At 36.3% G+C, this 23,247-nt stretch overlaps 3 protein-coding genes across 3 annotated transcripts; 1 reads left to right on the top strand and 2 right to left on the bottom strand.

The window, feature by feature from the left end:
• Positions 1 to 7,014: 7,014 nt before the first annotated feature.
• On the bottom strand, positions 7,015 to 9,399 carry LOC311290891 (uncharacterized protein). The gene is made up of 2 exons (XM_084409635.1): positions 7,699 to 9,399; positions 7,015 to 7,356 (listed from the first exon to the last, which is right to left on the bottom strand). Exon 1 carries the CDS (start codon positions 9,324 to 9,326, stop codon positions 7,707 to 7,709), a length of 1,620 nt encoding a protein of 539 aa, XP_084265761.1. The 5' UTR covers positions 9,327 to 9,399; the 3' UTR covers positions 7,015 to 7,356; positions 7,699 to 7,706.
• A 1,656-nt stretch (positions 9,400 to 11,055) lies between these two features.
• Positions 11,056 to 15,541, top strand: mterf2 (mitochondrial transcription termination factor 2). Its single transcript, XM_084409414.1, has 2 exons — positions 11,056 to 11,137; positions 12,815 to 15,541. The coding sequence occupies exon 2, from the start codon at positions 12,870 to 12,872 to the stop codon at positions 13,998 to 14,000; it is 1,131 nt and encodes a 376-aa protein (XP_084265540.1). The 5' UTR covers positions 11,056 to 11,137; positions 12,815 to 12,869; the 3' UTR covers positions 14,001 to 15,541.
• A 2,503-nt stretch (positions 15,542 to 18,044) lies between these two features.
• LOC311291216 (dihydrofolate reductase) lies at positions 18,045 to 22,906 on the bottom strand. Its single transcript, XM_084410136.1, has 6 exons — positions 22,649 to 22,906; positions 20,761 to 20,810; positions 20,543 to 20,648; positions 20,108 to 20,234; positions 19,905 to 20,020; positions 18,045 to 19,695 (listed from the first exon to the last, which is right to left on the bottom strand). Exons 1-6 carry the CDS (start codon positions 22,759 to 22,761, stop codon positions 19,617 to 19,619), a joined length of 591 nt encoding a protein of 196 aa, XP_084266262.1. The 5' UTR covers positions 22,762 to 22,906; the 3' UTR covers positions 18,045 to 19,616.
• Between the last annotated feature and the right edge of the window lie 341 nt (positions 22,907 to 23,247).

Here is a 23,247-nt window from a genome sequence, read left to right as displayed (position 1 = left end):
CCCTACTAGCTATAGTAGGCGAAAAACAGTATGTGGTAAAAGAAGTAGGCCTATGTCCAAATTTACAGTACTCATAAAAGAGTAGGCAAAAAGTACCCGGATGACCAAATTCTTCCGACTAGATTCTGAAGTGCGCATACGATGGACACTTTATCCCATGAGGCCACGGGAGAGGATTTATGAATGGCAGTGAAGCAATGGCTGCGTCTGAAATCGCATATTCTCTTGAGTAGCCTAGGTTGTTTTGAATAGGCTAAGTAATTAGTAATTAGTGAATTACTACTTCACAACCGCTAAAAAAAGTACGTTCTATTTAGTATGACGCTAGTTGGTTGTGAAGTAAATACATATTCAAGAACCTATTCAGGATAGTATAGAATATGCAATTTCGGACGCAGCCATGGCTACCAAAACCACGGACTTTGATAAAGACCCAGCTTTCCCTTAATTATTTAAACGGCGGGAGGAAAACGGTGTTCGGGTTTACATGAGTTTCAGAACACTGCTTTCTGCAAGAAAAGAACAAGAAAAAAGTTTTGGCTCAATTGAATCTGTTCTCTAATCACTCATAAACAATCCAAGAGAGTCATGGCGGATTTTAGTAAATAACAACTTAATCGTGTTCCTCACACTTTCTCTACCATATGGCTTCAGAAGAATAGTGTGCATGAGTCATGAGGATTATACTTTTATGGTGACTGATTTTGCATATTTATGGAGACTTGATGCCTTCAGTCAATAGTCATTATTATTTTCCTGCAGAAGAAAGTCAGGTTTGGAAGAACATGAGAGTGAGTAAATGATTCTTCATTTTTTGGTGAAAAAAATTCCTTTAAAGGCGAGAAGTGTTGCAACATTAGGTCAAGGGTCATAGGCTAATTGATTCCAAGGGAGCATATATATGGCCTATACCCTGAATATCTAATTTCTTTTGCCATATGTTCTTAATTTTTAAATCTGATTTGTAATATATCATGAGTTTGCAGGCAAATGAAAAACAGTCCAACTTCACCCAATGAATTTTAAATTCTAATAGACTGCAAAGTAATTCCTCACCAGGTTCATGGATATTGTAACAATTAACTTAGACATACTTCGTACAAAGCTCTGATTTTATTAAAAGCACAGACTAACCATTAGTGATGGACTTTGCTGGAAAGCTGGTATTCTGATGCCCATTATAACAGCTCACTAAGGCTCGTCTTTACTGATAGACCCCGCCCCAGATACCAGGCTCAAAATCACCTCAGGGTAGTTCGCCACCAACACAGAGCATAAAAAGATTAGCACAGTCACACGCAAATAACCATGCAACAAGCTAGGTGCAATAATTATACACCCACAAAGCATAGGGAGAAAGACATGCAGCCCAAGGCAGAAAGAAAACTGAACCTGCAGGTTCACCAACACCCTGAGGCACACATGACCAAAACGTTATTTACCTTAGGGCAGCTGGACCCATAAAAACCCATTTTTTTGTACATTTGGAGTGCTGTCAGTACAGAGAACAACGACAAAAATCGGTGTTGCCTACAACGTGTTATCCTCTTTTTAAAATTTGCACCCTGTTGACTTCAATGGGGCAAGTTTTAAACCTGCTTTTAGCCTCTTAACATCCTTGATGTGTCATTACAAGTGCACAGGTCATGTGAGTGATTCCTTCGGAGTGAACGCGGGTGAATCTGACTGCAGTAGATGTGAAAGATATGAATAAAAATGATGTTTATTCAGCCAGCGCACATACCTGTATTTACATCCTGTTTTCGGTCGAAGTCCACAGTAGTCGACTGTCGAGTTCACGCGTGTGATCATAGGTACTAAACCTAGGCGTGTGAACTCGACAATCGATTACTGTGGACTTCGACCGAAAACAGGATGTAAATACAGGTATGTGCGCTGGCTGAATAAACATAATTTTTTATATATTTCTTTCACATCTACTGCAGTCAGATTCACCCGCGTTCACTCAGAAGGAATCACTCACATGACCTGTGCACTTGTAATGACACATCAAGGATGTTAAGAGGCTAAAAGCAGGTTTAAAACTTGCCCCATTGAAGTCAACAGGGTGCAAATTTTAAAAAGAGGATAACAAGTGTAGGCAACACCGATTTTTGTCGTTGTTTTCTGTACTGACAGCACTCCAAATGTACAAAAAAATGAGCTCAATGTTAAAATTGACCGGAGTTCTCCTTTAAGAGATGGGAATCAAAAAACTGTCAATTCAATGCACTAATTTAGTACAATTAATTATAACAAATAATAATTATATCCCCTATCCCGTGTGAATTTTCAAATGAGGAATTTTCCTATACAAATTCAAGCTCGAAGGTTTAAGTTTTAAATTATTTTAATTTGTGGGTTTTCCTCTGTACATTTTTTGATATGAAAACGTTTAATCAGCAAAGAGTGCAATTAATGTCACATAGAATGTTGCGTTATTTAATAACCCTTCTCTGTTGATTTATGTTTTTAGGTTTGTCAACCTCATTCATCATTTGAACAGCCATTATCTCCCATCACAATCTTGTTAACATAAGTTTTAATTGATGGACATTCCTGATGATCCTCCCTTCTTAATTTCAGTCCCATCAGAAAGCAAGAGGACTTCTGCCGCTAGTGTTTTTTTTTTTTTTGTCCTAGAACTCACTCCTAGCTCATAGTGTTTGTGTGTGCGTGCAGCGTGCGTGTGTTTTTAGTACGGTTAGGCTGTTCCAGGGCTATTTTAGGGGCTATATCCTGTCTGCACAAATACTCTTGGTTGGTTGAGTTTATTAATGTGATTTTTTTTTATTTAGTGTACTGTTGCTGTACGGCAAAGTCACATTGCCTCATGACACATATTTGAGTTATAAACATGGCTCATCTCTAGGAACTGATATTTTTGGAAACATACACATGTGTCATGATTACTTAATGAAAAAAAAGAAAAAGAAATTGGACACTGAGATCTGATAGGTCGGTGAACATTTTGTGTTCCCCTTTAAGGAAAACGGCATTCTTTCATGCATGCATTTTTATTTAAAATCAATTAGACTAGGCAGAATTTCTGAAAATGTGCTTATTTAAAGTGCTGGAGGCATTTTGTGATTATTTATATTGTACAACATTTCTAGGGGTATTAAGGGGTGCTGAATCCAAATCTGCTGTATATGAAGCTCAAAAATGTCCCAAAATGCCTCAAAATTGAGAAATTCAAAATGGCCGCCACCGCCAGGCTGAAATCAATTTTTCAGTATATCTTTTTGACTAAACAAGGTACAAACATGAAATAAATATGCTTTTGTAAGTTTTCCTACATGGGCAATTCAATGCCATATTCAGATTTTAGATGTCATGTGAAGAAACTGCTTAGATACTGCAAAAATTGTTGTTTTTAACTATGAACTATTATTAACTAATTCATAATTAAGTTATTATTATTAATATTATCAGGCTACTTTTACTTAGTTTGTATTTTGTTATGAGGTAAAATGTGTCAAATGTGCTGCAATGCACTCCCAAACCTTTGCCCTCCCCAATATCATACCACCCCTCCCCCGAGCTTAGCCTTTCTCACACTTCTCAGAACGGCTGATCGGAAACATAAGACAGCTAACAGGTAAAGTCATGTCCAGTGTATATTTTCATAATGTGACATGTTTTCATAAACATCCCAAGGGGATCAATAACGTTTCTATCTATCTATGTAGTTTAAATAATTGCAGTATATATTTTGGCATTTTTGATCACTAAAAGAAGCCTATTAGCGCGATTAGCTAGATGACATCAAAGTCAGTAAACTTAACACACTTGCTTTTACACTGACTGATTGGAGGAAATACTTTAAATTTATTTCATTTAACCCTTTCGCACGTACGATCACACCGGTGTGATCAGTCTAGGCTGGTCCCTGGAGCGTACGATCACACCGGTGTGATTAGAACGGTCAGTGCATCACGTGATCAAGTGCTAAATTCAAATGTGCTTTCGCACGTTGGCTGGCACTGAGCCAGAGACAGGCGCGCTCAGAGCTGTCATATATCAAAACTTTACAGTGTTTTCAACCACATAATGTTTATTTTAGGTTTCAGACATATAAGTACTAAAAAAACAATACATTTAGAGATGGAAAATACACACTGATGTCAAAGGAAGAGGCAATAATAATCCCTTCCATTATAATTAGACACGTCTTATTCATATCAGATACACATTGTGTAAGTAACTTCAAAGTTTACTCTATTCTTCTCCCAGTTCACCAGCCACTTATGTATTTCGGGAGAAGTGGATGAATTCACGTGTTGTAAATCCAACAGATCCGATTCTCTGAACTGCGTCTGGGGCACAAACTAACATGGCGGCGCCCATCGCACATACAGCTCAACTAATGCGATTGCGATTGTTATAAAGTTGTTTAAACAACAAAACACTTCCACTTGCATATATTTGACAATCGGATTATCAGATATTATTCCAGAGGAGGGAGGGTCTAGCTAGCCTCCGTTTTGTTTGACAATACTTTAAACGTCAACAAGAAGTGACGTCACCCAACATCACTTAGAGCATCTTTAAATGAAATAAATTTGAAGTATTTCCTCCAATCAGTCAGTGTAAAAGCAAGTGTGTTAAGTTTACTGACTTTGATGTCATCTAGCTAATCGCGCTAATAGGCTTCTTTTAGTGATCAAAAATGCTAAAATATATACTGCAATTATTTAAACTACATAGATAGATAGAAACGTTATTGATCCCCTTGGGAATGGGATGTTTATGAAAACATGTCACATTATAAAAAAAAATACACTGGACATGACTTTACCTGTTAGGTGTCTTATGTTTCCGAGAAGTGTGAGAGAGGCTAAGCTCGGGGGAGGGGTGGTATGATATTGGGGAGGGCAAAGGTTTGGGAGTGCATTGCAGCACATTTGACCTCATAACAAAATACAGACTAAGTAAAAGCAGCCTGATAATATGAATAATAATAACTTAATTATTAATTAGTTAATAATAGTTCATAGTTAAAAACAACCATTTTTGCAATATCTAAGCAGTTTCTTCACATGACATCTAAAATCTGAATATGGCATTGAATTGCCCATGTAGGAAAACTTACAAAAGCACATTTATTTCATGTTTGTACCTTGTTTAGTCAAAAAGATATACTGAAAAATGTATTTCAGCCTGGTGGTGGCGGCCATTTTGAATTTCTCAATTTTGAGGCATTTTGGGACATTTTTGAGCTTCATATACAGCAGATTTGGATTCAGCACCCCTTAATACCCCTAGAAATGTTGTACAATATAAATAATCACAAAATGCCTTCGGGGTTCTGATTTTGTGAAAATTGACCCTGTCTAAATAGGCTAAAAGGTAATTCCTGTAAAGTCTAATGGGCAGTTCCATCGCCACAAACGTAATGTTTAATTTTCTTTACAAAAAATGACCCCCCCCCCAGTGGACATGCACTTCATTACAGGCCTGATAAAATCTTGCAGCTTTTTTATCAGCAGGGGTGCAGGTATGTCTTTCAACCATGCTGTCATTAAATGAGTTACAGAAGACACTCAGATAACCTACAATTAACATACAAGACAACCTTAAACAGAAAATCAAATCAAACTTAGGTATTAATGACTAATATCAAATTAATATTAAGGGTTTACAGAGTTTTCAAAGTGTTAGAAATAAAGGACAGAAGTTTTAAGACAAATACATACATGATGTGTGTCATTTGTGGAACACAGTGTGTCTTTTGGCATACTGTAATGCATAATGACAGTTAGGATTTTGACAGCCTATTTTGACAAGTGAAAGCAGATGTGGCCCATACAAAAACTTGCCTGTCTAACTGGTCTACATTACTGGATGATTCATAATTAGGCACTTCGTTATGAAACATTGACATAAGAACAGAAAAGAAAACAGTATAGAGAAAAGTATAATTAGATGCGTCACAATGCTTCGATCACGCAAAGGGAGTCTAATCAGCTTTTTTTTTTAAAGCACTGTTTTTATTCAGTCCATCAACACCTCTTTAAATGTTTCTTTGTGTGTCACTCAGCATGTTCTGCATGATTATGTTGCTGTGACATGTTCAGTTGATTATCAAGAACGTTATATATTCCAGAATCCCTTTTTAAACATTCAGCAATCAAGATGTTATTATAAAAAGAAAAATCCATTAACAAAGCACTGGATCATTTAAATCCATTGGATGCATTGAGAACGCACCCGTGTTGTAATGAAAAAACAAATATGGATTAAAGCTTTCAAACAAGCATGGCCATTCCGCTGTAACTCAAATGCTTTTAATATTTCACAAACATATACGTTGGCAGTCAGCCCAGCCTTGGTGAGAATGCATTGGTCGTATCATGCACATTAACAGAGCTGTTTCTCTAATCTGTGTTTCCACACAGGACCACCAATGCAGCTTTACGTGACATAACCGTGTCTATCAAATCCGTACTGTGCTCTCTAGACACCATCAGCCTTTCTCTGCCGCTGTTTACACAGCCAGCTGTTAGACTAGAATGTTACATTCAGCAGTAGATTCAAACTCTGTTGACACATTAATGGAAACCGAAGAGAAATTAGAACAGGAAATGTACTACACGTCCCCATGAGGAGGAGAATTAAAATGTTTACGGATGTGTTTGCACATCTATTGTTTATCATTACCAAGATCTCTGTCATGGGAGAGATGATGTTCTAATGGTTGCAGTTCAGTAGTACTAAATGATCAGACGTGATGCCATTTTGAACAATAAATGCATACATACTTTATAAAGCATATAGTTAAAGCAATTGTTCACCAAAAATGATCATTTGTCATCATTTACTCACCCTCACAATGTTCTGTAGGACAAAAAAATATGATATTTAAAAAATAATACACAAATATTTAAAAAAGATATGTAAAAATGTCATACATGGTTGGAATGATTCTTGTGAGTAAATGATTTTTCATTTTTGTGTGAACTATCACTTTAAGACCCATATGTTTGTCTTCCTATGAAATGAGCTTTGATGCAGGCTTTATGGTGTGTTTATTTTTAAAGCGCCATTTGCTTACTGTGTGCTCAAGATTTGACAGGGAAACAAACCAGCCGGTCCTGTCTTCATTGCACAGGAAAATGTCACGTGTTTCAGTGGCTGTTTTACATTACCCTCATGCCTGAGACTCATCCATTTGAGCATTTACAAGAAGATTAATTGTCAAATGTGTTCCAATGTGTTTTGAAATTGAACACCCTTTTACAGCACTTGAACACATTTTTTGACACACAAGTCTTACAAATATGCTTTCCCTCCTTCAGGTTGGTTGATGATGAGGTGAAAGACAAAGGTGAAATTGTACCATAAAGGTATAGTCTACTGAAAAAAAAAGAGAAAATTCCATCATCATTTACTTCCAAACATTCTTCTGTGGAACAAAAAAGTCGATATTTTGAAGAATGCTGGTTTACTAAAAAGTTTTGGTTACCATTGACTTTTATTATGTAGGGGAAACAGAAAAAGAAAGTCATACGGGTTTGGGATGTCATAAGTGTGAGTAAATGACGACAGAAAGATTTGTGTTTGAACTGTCATTTTTTGGTGTACTATCCCTTTACATTGAGTAGTTTCCCCTAATTTTCCCACTTACATTTTTCATGAAAATAATGCACAAATGATTGTGTAAAATAAAGCAGTGGAAGGATCAAGAGTAGTGACCTCATACTCTACGTCTTTGTGGATTTAAGTGCTCTTCCTTCCTCTTCAAATAGTTCAAGACCTCTTCCTTGAACAGATGCAGATCTTTTCTTTCTCATTTTTATAAACACCACAATACCAACCAAAAAAGCCAGTGCTAATAGGCCTCCAAGCCCTGCACACACAATATACGTTGTCAGGCTAGTCTCAGGTTCAGGTTTAGGTTCAGGCAGTCTACGAGTTGACTGAAATTTTAGATTGGTGACTTGCATAAAGAGACACATGTCCATGTATTCTTCCTCCATTACCAATGGATGATCTTGAACATAATCATCTTCATCACCACCATCATCATTCAAGTCAGTATCCTTATCATCATCATCATAGCCCTCGTCATTATCTAGCAGCACCACGCACCAGTACGTCCCAATGTCCTCCACTTTTGGATCAGTAAAGATGAGATTGGAATTTATCTGTGAGAACTTTAACCGACCCCGTAGGTCTTTAGGTGGAGTTAAAGAAGGATCCCCCGAGTCCATTATTAGGATGTCCTGCTCACCAGTGTTTCGATACCACAGAACGCTAATGTACTCGACTTTATCGCTAATTGCTGGTAAAGACATGAAGTCACATTGGAGGACCACATTCTTATCTCCTGCAGAAAATGAAATATGGGTTGACTCAAGCAAGGGGCACACACTCACAACATACTCTTCAACGAGAAATGTAGAGAAACATTTATAGCTCCCAGAATGTTCTGAGGTGAGAGATTGAATTACTAGGGAATAGTCTTTTGAATTCATGCTTGTCGACACGGATATCTGATTCTCGGTTTTCCCTTTGAGGTGTAACGGTGCAGATGAGTTAACTTGTCCAAAAGGTGTTTTCCAGTGATTCTGTCTGAGGTGGTCTACTGAACATGTAAGGACTATGTTCTCCCCTACAGAACGATAAACACTCTTCATCTCAGGATCTTCTGGTAGTCCTATGGTTTGGAAACTCCTGCATTGCTCTCTCTCCATGACCAGGCAGAAAAAACGAGGTCTGTCCTGAATCAACTCATCTGAAACGTGTAAAAATGAGCCTTTGTCATGCACCCGGATAAGGCTTTTAAACTCTGCTTGTAATGGCTCCAAAGAAATCTGAGTATCCATGAACAAAGAAATGTTGTGCACATCTCTGTACCATTTTACTGTACCGTGTTTCGTGGAACCCATATTACATACCAGATCTGCACCTGTTCCAGCTGTCAGTAAAATATCCCGTGAGCCGAACTCCTCGTTGCACACGTAGAGATAGTGTTTACGATAATTTTCCATAGTGTTACCGCTCCAACACTCTCTGATGTAGGTTCCAGAGTCAGAGAACTGAAGATTTGTGATCTTCAGACCGAGCAGCCCTTCATATTCATTGGTGGTATTGATCCGACCCTTAAAGGCATCAGGTGGTGAAATTAAGGGTTTTGAGTACTGACCCAATAGCTCCCTTTTTCCAGCAGTCAGTATGTACACGGCAATGTCATCACCAAAGCAAAAACCCATCTCCAGTACTCCACCAAGCTCTCTAAAAATGGGCTCTGGGTCTTCTTCGGCGAGAGTACTCGCCAACAGCAAAGCAAGAAGCATCACAATGTTCCTCGTTTGGATCATCCTGTTCTACTTTGTCCATCCGTGAGAGTGCTTTCTGCCTGTTGCCTTCCACATACTCAGAAATCTGAGTAACCTGTTTCTAAAGTTTGGCAATAAGATCCACCCACATTGGGATGTTATCTTTCTTAGGAGTTTTTTTTTTTCTTCTTTCGTTTCTCAGGTGCAGGTTTTCTCGCTTTGCTTTCCTCATACTCCCTTATAACCCAGAGCACATGGTTATCATTTATCTTTCCATTCAGTGATCGTCTTTTAATCTTGTGTGCAGTTGTTGAGGGTTTTATCTCATGAATCAAGAAAATTTTAAGCATAGCATAGACAAACAAGTTTGTATTCTCTCTCCTTAGACTATATCTTGTGTATGTCTTTGAGTTTTTATTCCAAGAGAAACTAAAAGGCACTTCAACCACATTACTAATGAAGCATAACTGAGTAAATGCACTGTGTTAAAAAATAAATAAAGCAATTCAGTCTATTAGATCATTCTCAATGGAAACAGCTTCAGTCAACCATTTCAGCAATGTTCTGCAAGAACCTGATTGTCTGCATACAAATTCACAAGTGTATTCACTCTTGTACTTACAACATATTGCAACATACATCTGGCAGAGTGATTAAATCAGTAAATAAAGTGTACTGTCATGTCTAATCGATTGTTTTATAATTAATCACTCATGTCAAGGTTTAAGTCGTTTTATTTGGAACTTAGTCACCATGACTTTAATGGAGTCATGATGAATTTTTTTTTTACTGCAGTATTTATTATAAATGATGTATCCCATCATATCATTTTTTTTTTATATTTTTTTATTCAGGTACCTTCATAATCTTTAATCAAAATAACTTCCCCTCACTCTTGCAGCTCATCTCTTCTAATATTTTCTCTGATGAGTGTTTACTGGCTTGAGGGTGGGACAACCTGTCACTCATGACATCACAGCAATAGCAAACTACAACAATCCTCAGTTCCTGTTGGGCAAAATCAAGTCCCGGCCTACATTTTTTCTTGTTCGAGAAGCCAATTCACTCTGATATGTCACAAATAGGGAAGAAAAGACTATCGCAACTTCCGTTTCCGAGCTTATGTGTGACCAGTATGCCCCCAAAATTATGTTTGAAAGATGTCTAATATGGTTTCTCAAAAACGTTTCTTTTTGAGAGAAAGAGATTTAAATGTGAGAAAAAATAGTAATTGCCTATCCTTCAAAACATTGAAAATCCTTTGTCTTAACCTGTGCCTTGTACAGTTAGGCCTACCTGTAGTCCGTGGGGGCCGTGTGAACGCAAGCTCTTTGCTAGTCGCCAGATTGAAGAGACTTCAAGGGTGGGCTGAGTGAACAGTTTGAGTAGGCAGGCATGATCCAGCATTGTGATTAAGCTCCAACTGTGACTCACTCTCCACTGCCTTTCAAACAAATTGCTTTCTGTGCTGATTATAGAACTCAGTCTCTGATGCCATTTTAAGCAACGTTTCCATTTTGAAAACACACAGTCCCTTAAAGGATGTTGTTAAAAATATATCAGAATTAGGCTATCTATTTGCTTGAAATAGTTTGGCTGCCATTCATAAATGTTCAAATTATATTAGTGCCAGTTTTGACTATTTTGTAGTTTAGGTGAATGGGCAATTCGTATTTCTTTCCGCTGTGCTCGTATTATCTATCAAAATCTATAAATCAAAATGTTCTCCCGCACTGAGGGTGGCGCTGTTGTGCTCAGACCGTACGGCCGTCACACTCACACACTCACAACAAGAACAAGAGGTGCTCCTATCTTACTGAAGAAGATGTGAGCGCTGTCACTACAGTACAGAGGTAATAATGATCAGTCTAATTTACTGTATGAGCACGTTTCAGATGTGATATTACTGCGACTAATACATGCAAGCCGTATTAGACTGTGGAGTTGGTTTCTTTATTTCAATGTCACGACTTCTGTTTTGTAACAGAACACCCCCTTCCCCCTCATGTTCTGTTGAGATTGACTTGTTTGTGTTTGATAAAAGTGTAATAATCACACTAATATGATTATAATAACACAATCATTATAATAATAACAAAATTGCATGTCTTACCTTTTTCATTCCTTTACTATATATATTCTCTCTCTCTACTCACATTTAGTTACATTGTTTTTTTTAATGTTTATAAAATGCTCACCAATGATGCAATTACTTTTTATTAAAAAAACAGTAATATTTTGAAATATTTTTGCAATGTAAAATAACTGTTTTCTAATTTAAACAATTTTTTAAAATGTAAATTATTCCTGTGATGGCAAAGCTGAATTTTCAGCATCATTACTCCAGTCTTCCGTGTCACATGATCCTTCAGAAATCATTCTAATACGATGATTTTGGTATTATTATTGTTATTATTATCAATGTTGAAAACAGTTGTTGCTGCTTCATAATTTTGTGGAAACTGATACACAACCATTTAAAAGTAAAAAAAACAACAATATTTTATTCAAGGACACATTAAATTGATCACTCACGTGACAGTAAAGACATTTATAATGCTACAAAAAATATCTATATTTCAAATAAATGCAACCTGGGTGGGCACAAGAGACCTTTGTTTCAAAAATATAAAAAAATATAAATTATTCCAAACATTTGATGGAATGTATGTATTGGTATGTACGAAGGAAAATCTTGACATATAAAAATGCTCTCTTAGACTGCAAATATTTTTCATGTTGGACATTTCAAGTATGCTATTCTCATTTTAGAATACATTTCATTGAACAAAAGTGCCCATTAGTACAAGTTGAGTCATTGATATTCTCTACTGTTTCCCTAGAAGCCAAATGACTCTAAATTTTTTATGCGAATATCTTCTAAAAGTTTATTTTGTCAAGTTTCTTTCTGTACACCAGCACATAGATTGCATAAAAAACCTTACACAATTTTAAAAGGTTTCTTTAAAGGACTGAAAGACCCTAAACAGAACATGAGGGTTAATAGTTACGTCTCTTTCAAATTCAAAAGCTATTGGGACGTCCTGGTCCCTCAAGGTATTTAGTGTTTTTCTTTTAAATCTCAAGAAAAATACGTCTTGATCTCATTATAAAGGAACCATCTAACTGTGTAACCTTTTCTGTTTGCATATCTAACAATGGTTGTTGTGTAACTTCCCAGTTTTCTCCAAAGCTAATATCTAGTTATCATAAGTAAATTATCTAACAGAGGTGTTGTTATAAAAACCCTTGGCTCTTTTGTAATATTAGCATTTTGCGGGTGTAACCAGATAGAAAGCTAGTTAATATCAGCTGGCAATAATTAAATGAGTTCCAGGGCATGTGTATCAAGTGCATCTTCAAAATAACATCCTATGGGTAGATGGTTCGTAGTGTCTGAATTCTCATTCTGTTCATTAAACACCAAAGATTGTGCATATGATATCAGCTTTGCATTAGTACACAGGAATGAGGAAGTGTTTTATTCAAATAGTTTGAGACTTTCTGAAATGTTTTTCCAATTATTTCAGGCATGTCACTCAGTTACCCAACGGTCCCACCCACAGACCTTTAGATTAAGCAAACATGTTGCGATTAGTCACGACATCACTGTCTCTCTACTGCCAGCGGGCTCAAGTAACAACTTCACTCCTCACAAGGCCCAACTCCTCGATCGTTCATGAAGAGAACCTGGTTACCGTAGACGCCTTGTACGACTTGTCCGTAGACATCAGTAAAGTCCGGAAGGTGAAGGGTTGGGTGTTGCGGCAGAGCCCCGTATACGTGAGCGAGACTGCCGCCCTGCTGAGGGACATGGGGGCTAGCGGGCCTGTCATCGCCCGTGTTTTGGAGCTCCATCCTGAGGCCATCCTCTGCAAACCTGAGCAAATGGAGGCGCAGAAAAAGCTGTGGATGTCTGTGTGCGCCAGCCAGAAGGATCTGGTCGGAATCATTGAAAAATTCCCTGCCTCGTTTTTCTCCTCGTCCTCTGATCACGACAACCAGAAGGCCAACATTGTGTATTTCCAAACGCTGCATCTTAACAAGCGCATCATTAGCAAGCTCATGGCCAGCGCCCCTCAGAGCTTCAGCCGACCCATGAAGCAAAACGAGGAGATGATCCAGACCCTGCAGAAGACCTATTTGGACTTGGGTGGGAGGGAGGACAATCTGAAGATCTGGTTGCAGAAGCTGCTGACTCAGAATCCCTACGTGCTTCTGAAGCCCCCCGAGGTCCTGCGCGAAAACTTGACGTTCTTGCGCGACAGGGGCTTCACCAGCAATGAGCTCTTGCGGCTGCTTTCCAAACTGAGGGGTTTTGTTACTGAGCTGAACCCTGAAAGCATGAGACTCACCCTCAGCTACTCACAGGAGACCCTGGAATGCACAGAAGCAGAGTTTAGGGAGGTCGTACTTCAGTGTCCAGCCTTGTTGTACTATTCTGTGCCTATACTAGCTGATCGCTTCAATGGACTCCTCACCGCTGGAGTAAGTATGGAGCAGATCATGGAGACTCCCACAGTGATAGAACTGACAACGCAGATAGTTCAATATCGCATTCAGAAACTGCACTCTTTTGGTTATGATGTACGCACTGGCAGCCTTGAAGTCCTCAACGGCACCAAAAAGGACTTCGAGATGAGCTACGGGAAGCTGCGTCTTAGGCGAGAGAGGCCACTGTTTAATCCAGTAGCTCCACCGCGGACGGAAGATTAAATATGGAAGCCCGTTTCCACCACAGAATAAAAAAAATAAAAAGGTAATTGTGACTTTTAATCTCAATTCTGACTTCATTTCACTCAATTCCAAGTTTTTAACACAATTCTGACTTTTTCTTGCAATTCCAAGTTTATTTCTCATAATTGTTTTCTAGGTACACTGTAAAAAATTTCTAACCCTCCCAAATCAAAAATTTCAAGTGACCGATAACATGTAAATTTTTCAATTGGCCCAAGTGAAATTCTGTAAATTATTAAATTAAATTTACAGATTTTCACTTGGGCCAATTGAAATTTACAGAATTTCACTTGGGCCAATTGAAAAATTTAGATGTTATCGGTCACTTGAAATTTTTGATTTGGGAGGGTTAGAAATTTTTTACAGTGTAATATTGCTCAATTCTGACTTTTTGCTCAGAATTGCGACAAATAAAGTCAGAATTGTCTTTTTTAATTGTGAAATAAATCCTAATTGCACGTTTTTAACACATAATTCTGACTTAATTTGCTAGAATTCCAAGCAAAAAGTCAGAATTGTGATAAATAAACTCGGAATTGCGTAGAACTGTGTGCAAGTTTCTAACACAAAATTCTGATTGCAATTCCGAGTTTATTTCTCAATTTTTTTTCCTGCAATTCTGACTTTTTGCTCGGAATTTGCAATTATGAGTTTATATTTAGCAATTTTGAGCTAACATCTGGCTAGCCCGACTTATCTCGAAATTCAGACTTTCTTCTACAGAATTGCAAGTTTTTTACACACAATTTTGACTTTATTTCTCACAATTTGAGTTTATAGAGAAAAAAGTCTGAATTGTGAGATGAAAATTCACAATGACCTTTTTTAGTTTTTATTTCATGGCAGAAACAGGCTTCCGTGATTAAGATTGTAAGTGCTAAATCTAATATTAACAGTCGTTTCCTTTGTTTTCTGTATGAATACATTTATTTATTTATATGAAAAGGATAAATGATTGAAGGTTCTGTTTATGTTGTGGAAGCGATTCTTTCCAAATAAATGTCAACCCATATTGTGCTCAAAGAAAATGTAATTTCCCGACTTTACTACATTGTAAATGTACATTTTGCCATTGTGGCACTGAGTCGTTAGTTGTACTGTCATATACAGACATGATGTGCCAAGAAATGTATGTCGCTTTTGAAATTCCTCATCATATTCTCTCATAATGAACAATATAAAATACCTCTTGGAGGTATGCATTATGCTGATAAATATTCAGATCAATGAATGTTTACCCGTTTGCTGCCAAATCTCATTTGCAAGCATTTCCCAATATTTTGGCCTCTGGGCTGCATTTTGAGATAATTTTGTGCGTTTTAATGATTAGGCTAAAGACTTTACTGGAATCTATAATGAAGTTACATTACATATTGCCTTGTGGCATCTGCTGTTTACACGGTGGACTTTATGATTTCTTTAATGGTGAGCTATTAAATTTCTCAGAAGCTTCTCATATCAAAATAAGGATGTTTTTGAGCTTGATTAGAGCTGATATTAAAATGAATTCATGCATGACATTTTTGGGCAGGTTTCATTCATATTTATCGCTGTTCTGATGTTTCCACATCTCCAGATTTTCTGCCTCTCTCTTTTGTTCTCCATTCTTTGTCCACTCCTAGTGTACGGCGCCGATCGGATGGCTGCTTTATCCTGCAAATGACACTTTGAGTTATACCCGAACACATAGGAGGTTAATAAGCGAGGGTATAAATAGCTCTTTTTCATTTGAAATGTGACAGTGGGTATTATTAGCAAATGTTACACATTGATTTTATGGGGCATAACTCAGGGAAATTATGAAAATAGATGACACATGCAATTAAAGTCTATAATTTCCTGCCCTGGACTTTGCATGCTGGAATATTAAGGTGGTAAATATTCCATGCTGAGGTCATGCATAGCGTGCCGCTGTCCTCTGTGCAATCTCTCCTAATCAGAGTGGTGTCCTGTCCAGAAAAATGTGCTTTTTGTAATCATGAGATCATTTTTACAGATATCAATGTGAACATTGTGGATTAAAAAATTTCAACAAATGAATTCAGAAAAATTGATTTATTAATATTTATTAGGTTTCTCCTAAATTGGTATGACATTGTAGCCATTTTGGATTTATTTAAGCTCTATTCACCTTTTATTTAGGGTGAGAACATTTTTACTCCAATATTAAGTGTCAATTTAACATTAAACTAATTATTATCCACAAATTATTGCATTTACATACATGCATGCATACAGAGATTTACTATATATATGTATGTTTGAGTAAAACTTTTGTTTTTATTATTAATTCTATAAACTACTGACAACTTTTCTTCCAAATTTCAAATATTGTCATTTAGAGCATTTCTTTGCAGAAAATGACAACTGGTCAAAATAACAAAAAGGATGCCATGTTTTCAGACCTCAATTCAAATAATGCAAAGAAAACAAGTTTATATTAATGTTAAACAACACAATAATAATGTTATAACTTAGGACGAGTTCAGAAATCAATATTTGGAGGAATAACCCTGATTTCCAATCACAGATTTCACACGCCTTGGCGTGCTTCTCTACACTGTAAAATATCATTTTCATGATTTGTTATCAAAGCTTTTTTTCTTTTGTCAAATCAACTTAGATAATTAATATGATTCAGATAACATAATATTTTGAGTTTCTGTTGATTAAACCAATCTCCATAGTATTACCTAAAAAAAATTATTTCAATGAACTCAACATTTTAAGGCAACCAGGTAACTTTTTTTAAAGGTAAACCAACTATCTATCTATATATATATATATATATATATATATATATATATATATATATATATATATATATATATATATATATATATATATATATATATATACAGACCCTTTCCAAAAAATTTGAATGGAAAAGTTTCTTTATTTCCATAATTCCATTCAAAACGTTAAACTTCCATAGATTATAGATTCAGGGCCCACAACTTAAATGATTTCAAGTATTTAGTTGTTTATTTGTACATAATTTGGGCTTCCAGCTCATAAAACCCACGAAAACAGGATTTCAAAAAATTAGAATATTACATGAAATCACACAGTAATTACACAGTGATACCATGGTCATTGAACCAGGTTTTGGTTCTTTTGGCAGTGTGGGCAGGTGCAAATCCTGCTGGAAAATGAAGGAAGCATGAAGTGCTCTGAAAATGTCCTGGTAGACGGCTGCGTTGACTCTGGATTTAATAAAGCACAGTGGACCAAAGTCCTCTTTTCTGATGAGAGCAAATTTTGCATCTCATTTGGAAAGCAAGGTCCCAGAGTCTGGAGGAAGAATGGAGAGGCACACAATCCAAGATGCTTGAAGTCCAGTGTGAAGTTTCCACAGTCTGTGTTGGTCATCGGCTGGTGTTGGTCCACTGTGCTGTCCACTCAACACAGCCGTCTACCAGGACATTTTCAGAGCACTTCATCCTTCCTTCATTTTCCAGCAGGATTTGCACCTGCCCACACTGCCAAAATAACCAAAACCTGGTTCAGTGACCATGGTATCACTGTGTAATTACTGTGTGATTTCATGTAATATTCTAATTTTTTGAAATCCTGTTTTCGTGGGTTTTATGAGCTGGAAGCCCAAATTATGTACAAATGAACAACTAAATACTTGAAATCATTTAAGTTGTGGGCCCTGAATCTATAATCTATGGAAGTTTAACGTTTCGAATGGAATTATGGAAATAAATAAACTTTTCCATGATATTCAAATTTTTTGGAAAGGGTCTGTATATCGCATGACAATGTTCCCGCAGGACAATGCCACACACAGCCAGGCCAATAAAGGTGTGGATGGAGGACCACCAGATCAAGACCCTGTCATGCCAAATCTCCAGACCTGAACCCCACTGAAAAACCTTTTTTGTTCCTAGCTGCCGGCTCCATCTAGTGGGGAAAGTCGTTCTCTGTCAATGTACTCTAGATTTATTCCAATATATATATAAATAATATCCCGTTATTTGTGGTCATTAAGTTGTTGCACACTTAAAATTTTCATTTGGTTTAGAAATTTACTTTAATATAGCACCAAAGATTAATTTCACAAAAAAACAAGTGTACAGAATATCACAAATCTAAGTTAAATACACATAACTGAGACCTGCAGTAAGGCACTGAGTTCTCACAGCAGATGGTATGTATACACAAACCATACATGACTCCTACTGTGTCCCATCCTTTGATTCACTTTTGTCACCATGGTGACAGTGAGATGAGTAACACTGGATCTGGTGAGTGGTCATAAACTGTTGCATGTGTAATTGTGAGGGAAGTGCTTCTCATCACTGGCAGCATTGTCTGAGTCCATCTGCTGTTTCAGATCATGTGTGGAGTGATTTCTTATGTAATAACTGAGCAAAAAAACACGAATATTAGGAAAATGATGTTCATAGGGTTTATAATTATGAAGAACTAGCTGCTTTGAAATGGTTATTTGGACGGTGAAGTACCGTGTTTTTCTGTGCAATAGTGCAGGTCTGACATCAGAACCCAGAAGTCTAATTCGCTGCTGGTTCCTTCAAGCAGACATTCACACCCAAAACTGTCTAATCTAGTTACTTATTAAAGGATTAATTCACCCAAAAATGAAAAATTCTGTCATTAATTAATCTTCGGAACACAGAAATCTGAGAGCTGTCTAACTCTAACTAACGCAACTAACTCTTTGATGCTTCAAAAAGTTTTTAAAACTAATCCATATCAATTGAGCAGTTTAGTCCAAATTTTCTCAATTTAGATTTAATTTACGCATTTATTCACTTTGATCAACAAACATTAGCAGAAGCTCAACCGAACCTGCTTGACACATGAGAACAAACCTCATTGGTTCTTATAGAAGCTCAAAAGTGCTGCGTAACACGAGAATGAACCTCATTGGTTTTCGCATGTCAAGCAAACATGCTTGAGCTTCTGTTTACCACAACTGATGTGTGAGTTGAACGTTTATGTGAATACAAGCCTATATTCAATCTGTACATCATTTAAAGCAATAGTTTCTCTTCAAAAATTTGGACTAAACCGCTCAATTCATAGGGATTAGTTTTTCGAAGCGTCAAAGTTTCAGTTGTGTAGCTGTCTATAGAGGGACAGAAATCTCAGATTTCATCAAAAAGATCTTAATTTGTGTTCTGAAGATGAACGAAAGTCTTGGAACAACATGAGGGTGAGTAATTAATGCCAATTTTCATTTTTTGGGTGAACTATCCCTTTAACGTACGTTTTCAAAACTGAACATACCTGTAACTGCATTTTTGTTCAACCGCAATGGGTGTGTGCAGTTTATGTTGTAGAACAAAACGTCAAAGTATCGTCAAGTTATGTTTACCAAAGGCTTTATTTTACACATAAAAAAAAAAAAAAACAGATTATAAAACCCCAGAGGAAAATCTCGAAGGAACCAGTGGCGAATTAGACTTCTGGGTTCTGACATCATAAAAGGCACCACTCTATATTGTTAGATTCTATAAAGCTGACATAACTGTATTAAAACCAATAAAATGCTGTTTCATACTGCATCAACAACAAATCAAGCATCACGTTTGACAGTCTTGATTCCAGTCCTCGGCTTCGGTTTTAAGCTTCTTTCTTGAAGACTTGAAATTGAAATTTAATACCATTTTCTTCATGAATTTCATCTGGTACTCCGGGAAAGCTAATATAAAGAAAAAATACAAAGACATATAGTAACTACAACTGAAACGAGAAGCATAAAAAATACATTTTCATCACTGAAAATTAAATAAACTTTAACTCAAATAAAGTAAAATCTAAAAAACGTATTGTAGTATCTCAATGATAGAGACAAATAAATGAGGTAAGTATTATCATTGAAACACATAATAAATCAGAGGATAATCCTACCCCTTTTGTTTTCTGAAAACGTTGCGGTCAAACTTTGGGAAAAACACATCACAGTCAAAGTCGGCCATGATGTTGGTGAGATAGATGAGATCACACCATGGATGCTCAAGACTTTCCTAAATAGCACAGTTACAAATATAAACTAAATGACTGTATTAATTAACATTTGCAAATGTAAACATTGCATAAATCAGGCTTCTCACCTTATACACTTCTGGGCCTCCTAAAACCCAGATTGTCTCCACAATGTGACACAAAGGAGGCTCAGAAACCAGGCGAATTGCTGACTCAAAATCCTTACACAGATAGTGGGCACGTGGAGGATCTGCACTGAAGTGATGCAAAATAATCAAACGAACTTGACGTACAGTAAATAAACACAGAAATCATAGTATACAGTACTTTTCAAAGGTTTGGGGGTCAGTCGATTTTTTTAAAGAAGAAAAAAAGGCTGCATTTAATTGATCAAAAATATAGTAAAAACTGTAATATTGTGAAATATTATTACAATTTTAAATAGCTTTTTTATTATTCTTTTAGAATATTTCAAAATGTAATTATTCCTGTGATCTTACCGACCCCAAACTTTTAAACAGAAGTGTAGATGCATAAAATTGTTTATAAATGAATATGCTTACTTCAGCTTCCGGCTCAATACTAAATTGATGCAATTGGCCAAAGGGAAGACTGTCTCAGGACAGGAGAACCAGGAGACTCTGCCCCAGACAACCAGGTTCTTCTTCCCTGAGGTGCACCAACATAAAATTCTGTCATTTATTTTTTCTTCATACTATAAGAATTACGATCACTGTGCCAATTACAGCATAAATCAAACCAAACATTAAATCAACCTTACCGGGTGCGGACACAGCTGTAATTGTATCCAGAAAGAACTGAAATTCTTTTCTGTGAACAACATGAGCACATATATTAATACAACTTTGTTAACTGCATAATGTGCAAAATGCAATTTGAACTGCATGACAAATATCTTTGATGTGTTTATAGCTTTCAAAGAAGAAGGGCTGTGTGCCTAAATCAGAGTTGAGCCAAGGTTATCCTGCATGCATTGATTTTATTTAATATTTATGGCTTATACCAACATAATATTCTATACCAGAAAGAAATTTTTTTAAATACCAAGAATTGGTTACAACCACTATGCTATCTGTCTGCATGATGTTATCTCTTATCTGGAATGGGCGGGCGTTGAGGGGCTCAAAAACCTGCTGACAATGACATTCAGTTAGAGGTCTAAAGTTCAAAGGCATATTCCACGAATAGGACACCAAATAGGGCCTCAAAATCAATATTTTTATACAGTCCAGAATAAGGTCAAGATCTCTCTGACAGACACAGGTAATGAGTTGATGTTTTTAAAATCCATGCTAAAATCCTTTCCATGCTAGGTTTGTTTTGTGTTATAAATTTGTTTCACAACATGTCATAAACCACGCTAGACTTGCATGTGTTTCGACTGTTTTACTGAACACTTCCACCATGAACGTACATGCACATACATAATGACCAATGAGAAAGCTAGTTATTAACTCAAATACTATAACGTTACATCATAACATACACTACCGTTCAAAAGTTTGGGGTCAGTAAGATTTTTTAAAATAAGTATCTTCTGCTCACCAAGGCTGCATTTATTTGATAAATATTACAACAGTAATATTGTGAAATATTATGACAATTGAACTGTTTTCTATTTTAATATATTTTAAACTGTAATTTATTCCTGTGATCAAAGCTGAATTTTCAGTATCATTACTCCAGTCTTCAGTGTCACATGATCCTTCAGAAATCATTCATGATGATTTGATGCTCAAGAAACATTCATTATTATTATCAATGTTGAAAATTTATCCTTTTTTTTTTTCAAAATCCTTTGATGAATAGAAAGTTCAAAAGAACAGCATTTATTTAAAATAGAATATTTTCTAACATTATAAATGTCTTTACTGTAACTTTTGATCAGTTTAACTCATCCTTGATGAATAAAAGTATTGATTTATTTTATTTATTTCCCCCAAAAATAAAATGAAAATTCTTACTGACCCCAAACTTTTGAACGGTAGTGTTTAATGTTACAAAAGCTTTAGATTTCAGATAAATGCTGTTCTTTTGAACTTTCTATTCATCATAGCATCATGAAATAAAAATGTAAATAACTGTTTTCAACATTGATAATAAACATAAATGTTTCTTGAGCATCATATTAGAATGAATTCTGAAGGATCATGTGACACTGAAGACTGGAGTAATGATGCTGAAAATTCAGCTTTGATCACAGGAATAAATGACACTTTACAGTATATTCACATAGAAAACAGCTGTTTTAAATTGGAATAATATTTCACAATATTACTGTTTTTGTTTGTATTTTTAATCAAATTACTGCAGCCTTGGTGAGCAGAAGATACTTCTTTTAAAAACATTAAAAATCTTACTGACCACAAACTTTTGAACGGTAGTGTACATAATGACCAATGAGAAAGCTTGTTACTAACTCAAACACTATAACGTTACATCATTTTACACATACATACGAGATTTTTGTGCCTCTAATGCTAAAAAAGTAAAGAGACAGCGAAGTGTACATCGAATGTTCGGTCAAATATTCGTCAGACGTCGCGTCGTTTATGAATTCATCTGTTTATTCAGTTATGTCTTATATAATTTACAAAATACAGGTATTCCAACGGGATAAAATTACTGATGATTTGGGTATCTCTTACGGAAGGCTCCAGGGAAGCTGTCCGTTCTTTCCTATGCCCATGCTCCTGCAGGCAGCCGCGATGAGCCGGATTGGTTTGCACATCTCCTCCCCTTCGATGTTCATGTTCATCATTTACGACTTTCACCAAAGCTTATCTGGTTTCTTTCTGTTAAAAACTACCGTCGTCCATTGTGCTTTGGGTGAGGTGTTTCTTTGTCGACCTCAAACCCAGTTAGATTAAGGGGCTATTAAATATCTGTTTGGTTCACCATGTGACATCCAATGGGAGTGGCTGGATATAATAAATGGTGTTTACAGGTTAAAGAACCAGGTAAGTAAGAAAAAATAAAAATAATTAATAGGCTACTTGATTATTTGCTAATATTCGAAATCTTTATTTTTTCGTGCTGCCTACAGCCCTAAAAAAGGAACATTGTACATCAACTTCACCTTTATCAACAACACAATGAGCCCTAAATTGTCTTATAGCATGTTTTGATGAAAATCTAATGTACATTGTAATTTGTACCTACTAACACTCCCTTTCATTAAACAAAAGTAGAAAGTGACAGACCTTTACATTGTCACAAAAAAGATTTCAAATAATAGCTTTTTTTT

This window comes from Rutilus rutilus (assembly GCF_951802725.1).
Source record: "Rutilus rutilus genome assembly, chromosome: 5".
NCBI classification, from domain to species: Eukaryota; Metazoa; Chordata; class Actinopteri; order Cypriniformes; family Leuciscidae; genus Rutilus; species Rutilus rutilus.
This window is presented reverse-complemented; position numbering and strand designations above follow the sequence as displayed.

Bases quoted from the DNA above. Each gene is read 5' to 3' on its own strand.
- mterf2 (XM_084409414.1), top strand. From the start codon at position 12,870: ATGTTGCGATTAGTCACGACATCACTGTCTCTCTACTGCCAGCGGGCT.
- LOC311290891 (XM_084409635.1), bottom strand. From the start codon at position 9,326: ATGATCCAAACGAGGAACATTGTGATGCTTCTTGCTTTGCTGTTGGCG.
- LOC311291216 (XM_084410136.1), bottom strand. From the start codon at position 22,761: ATGATGAACATGAACATCGAAGGGGAGGAGATGTGCAAACCAATCCGG. The intron at 20,235-20,542 runs GTAAGCATATTC...GCATCACTTCAG, and splicing joins GTATTGAGCCGGAAGCTGAA to TGCAGATCCTCCACGTGCCC. The intron at 19,696-19,904 runs GTAGGATTATCC...TCTTTATATTAG, and splicing joins GTTTTCAGAAAACAAAAGGG to CTTTCCCGGAGTACCAGATG.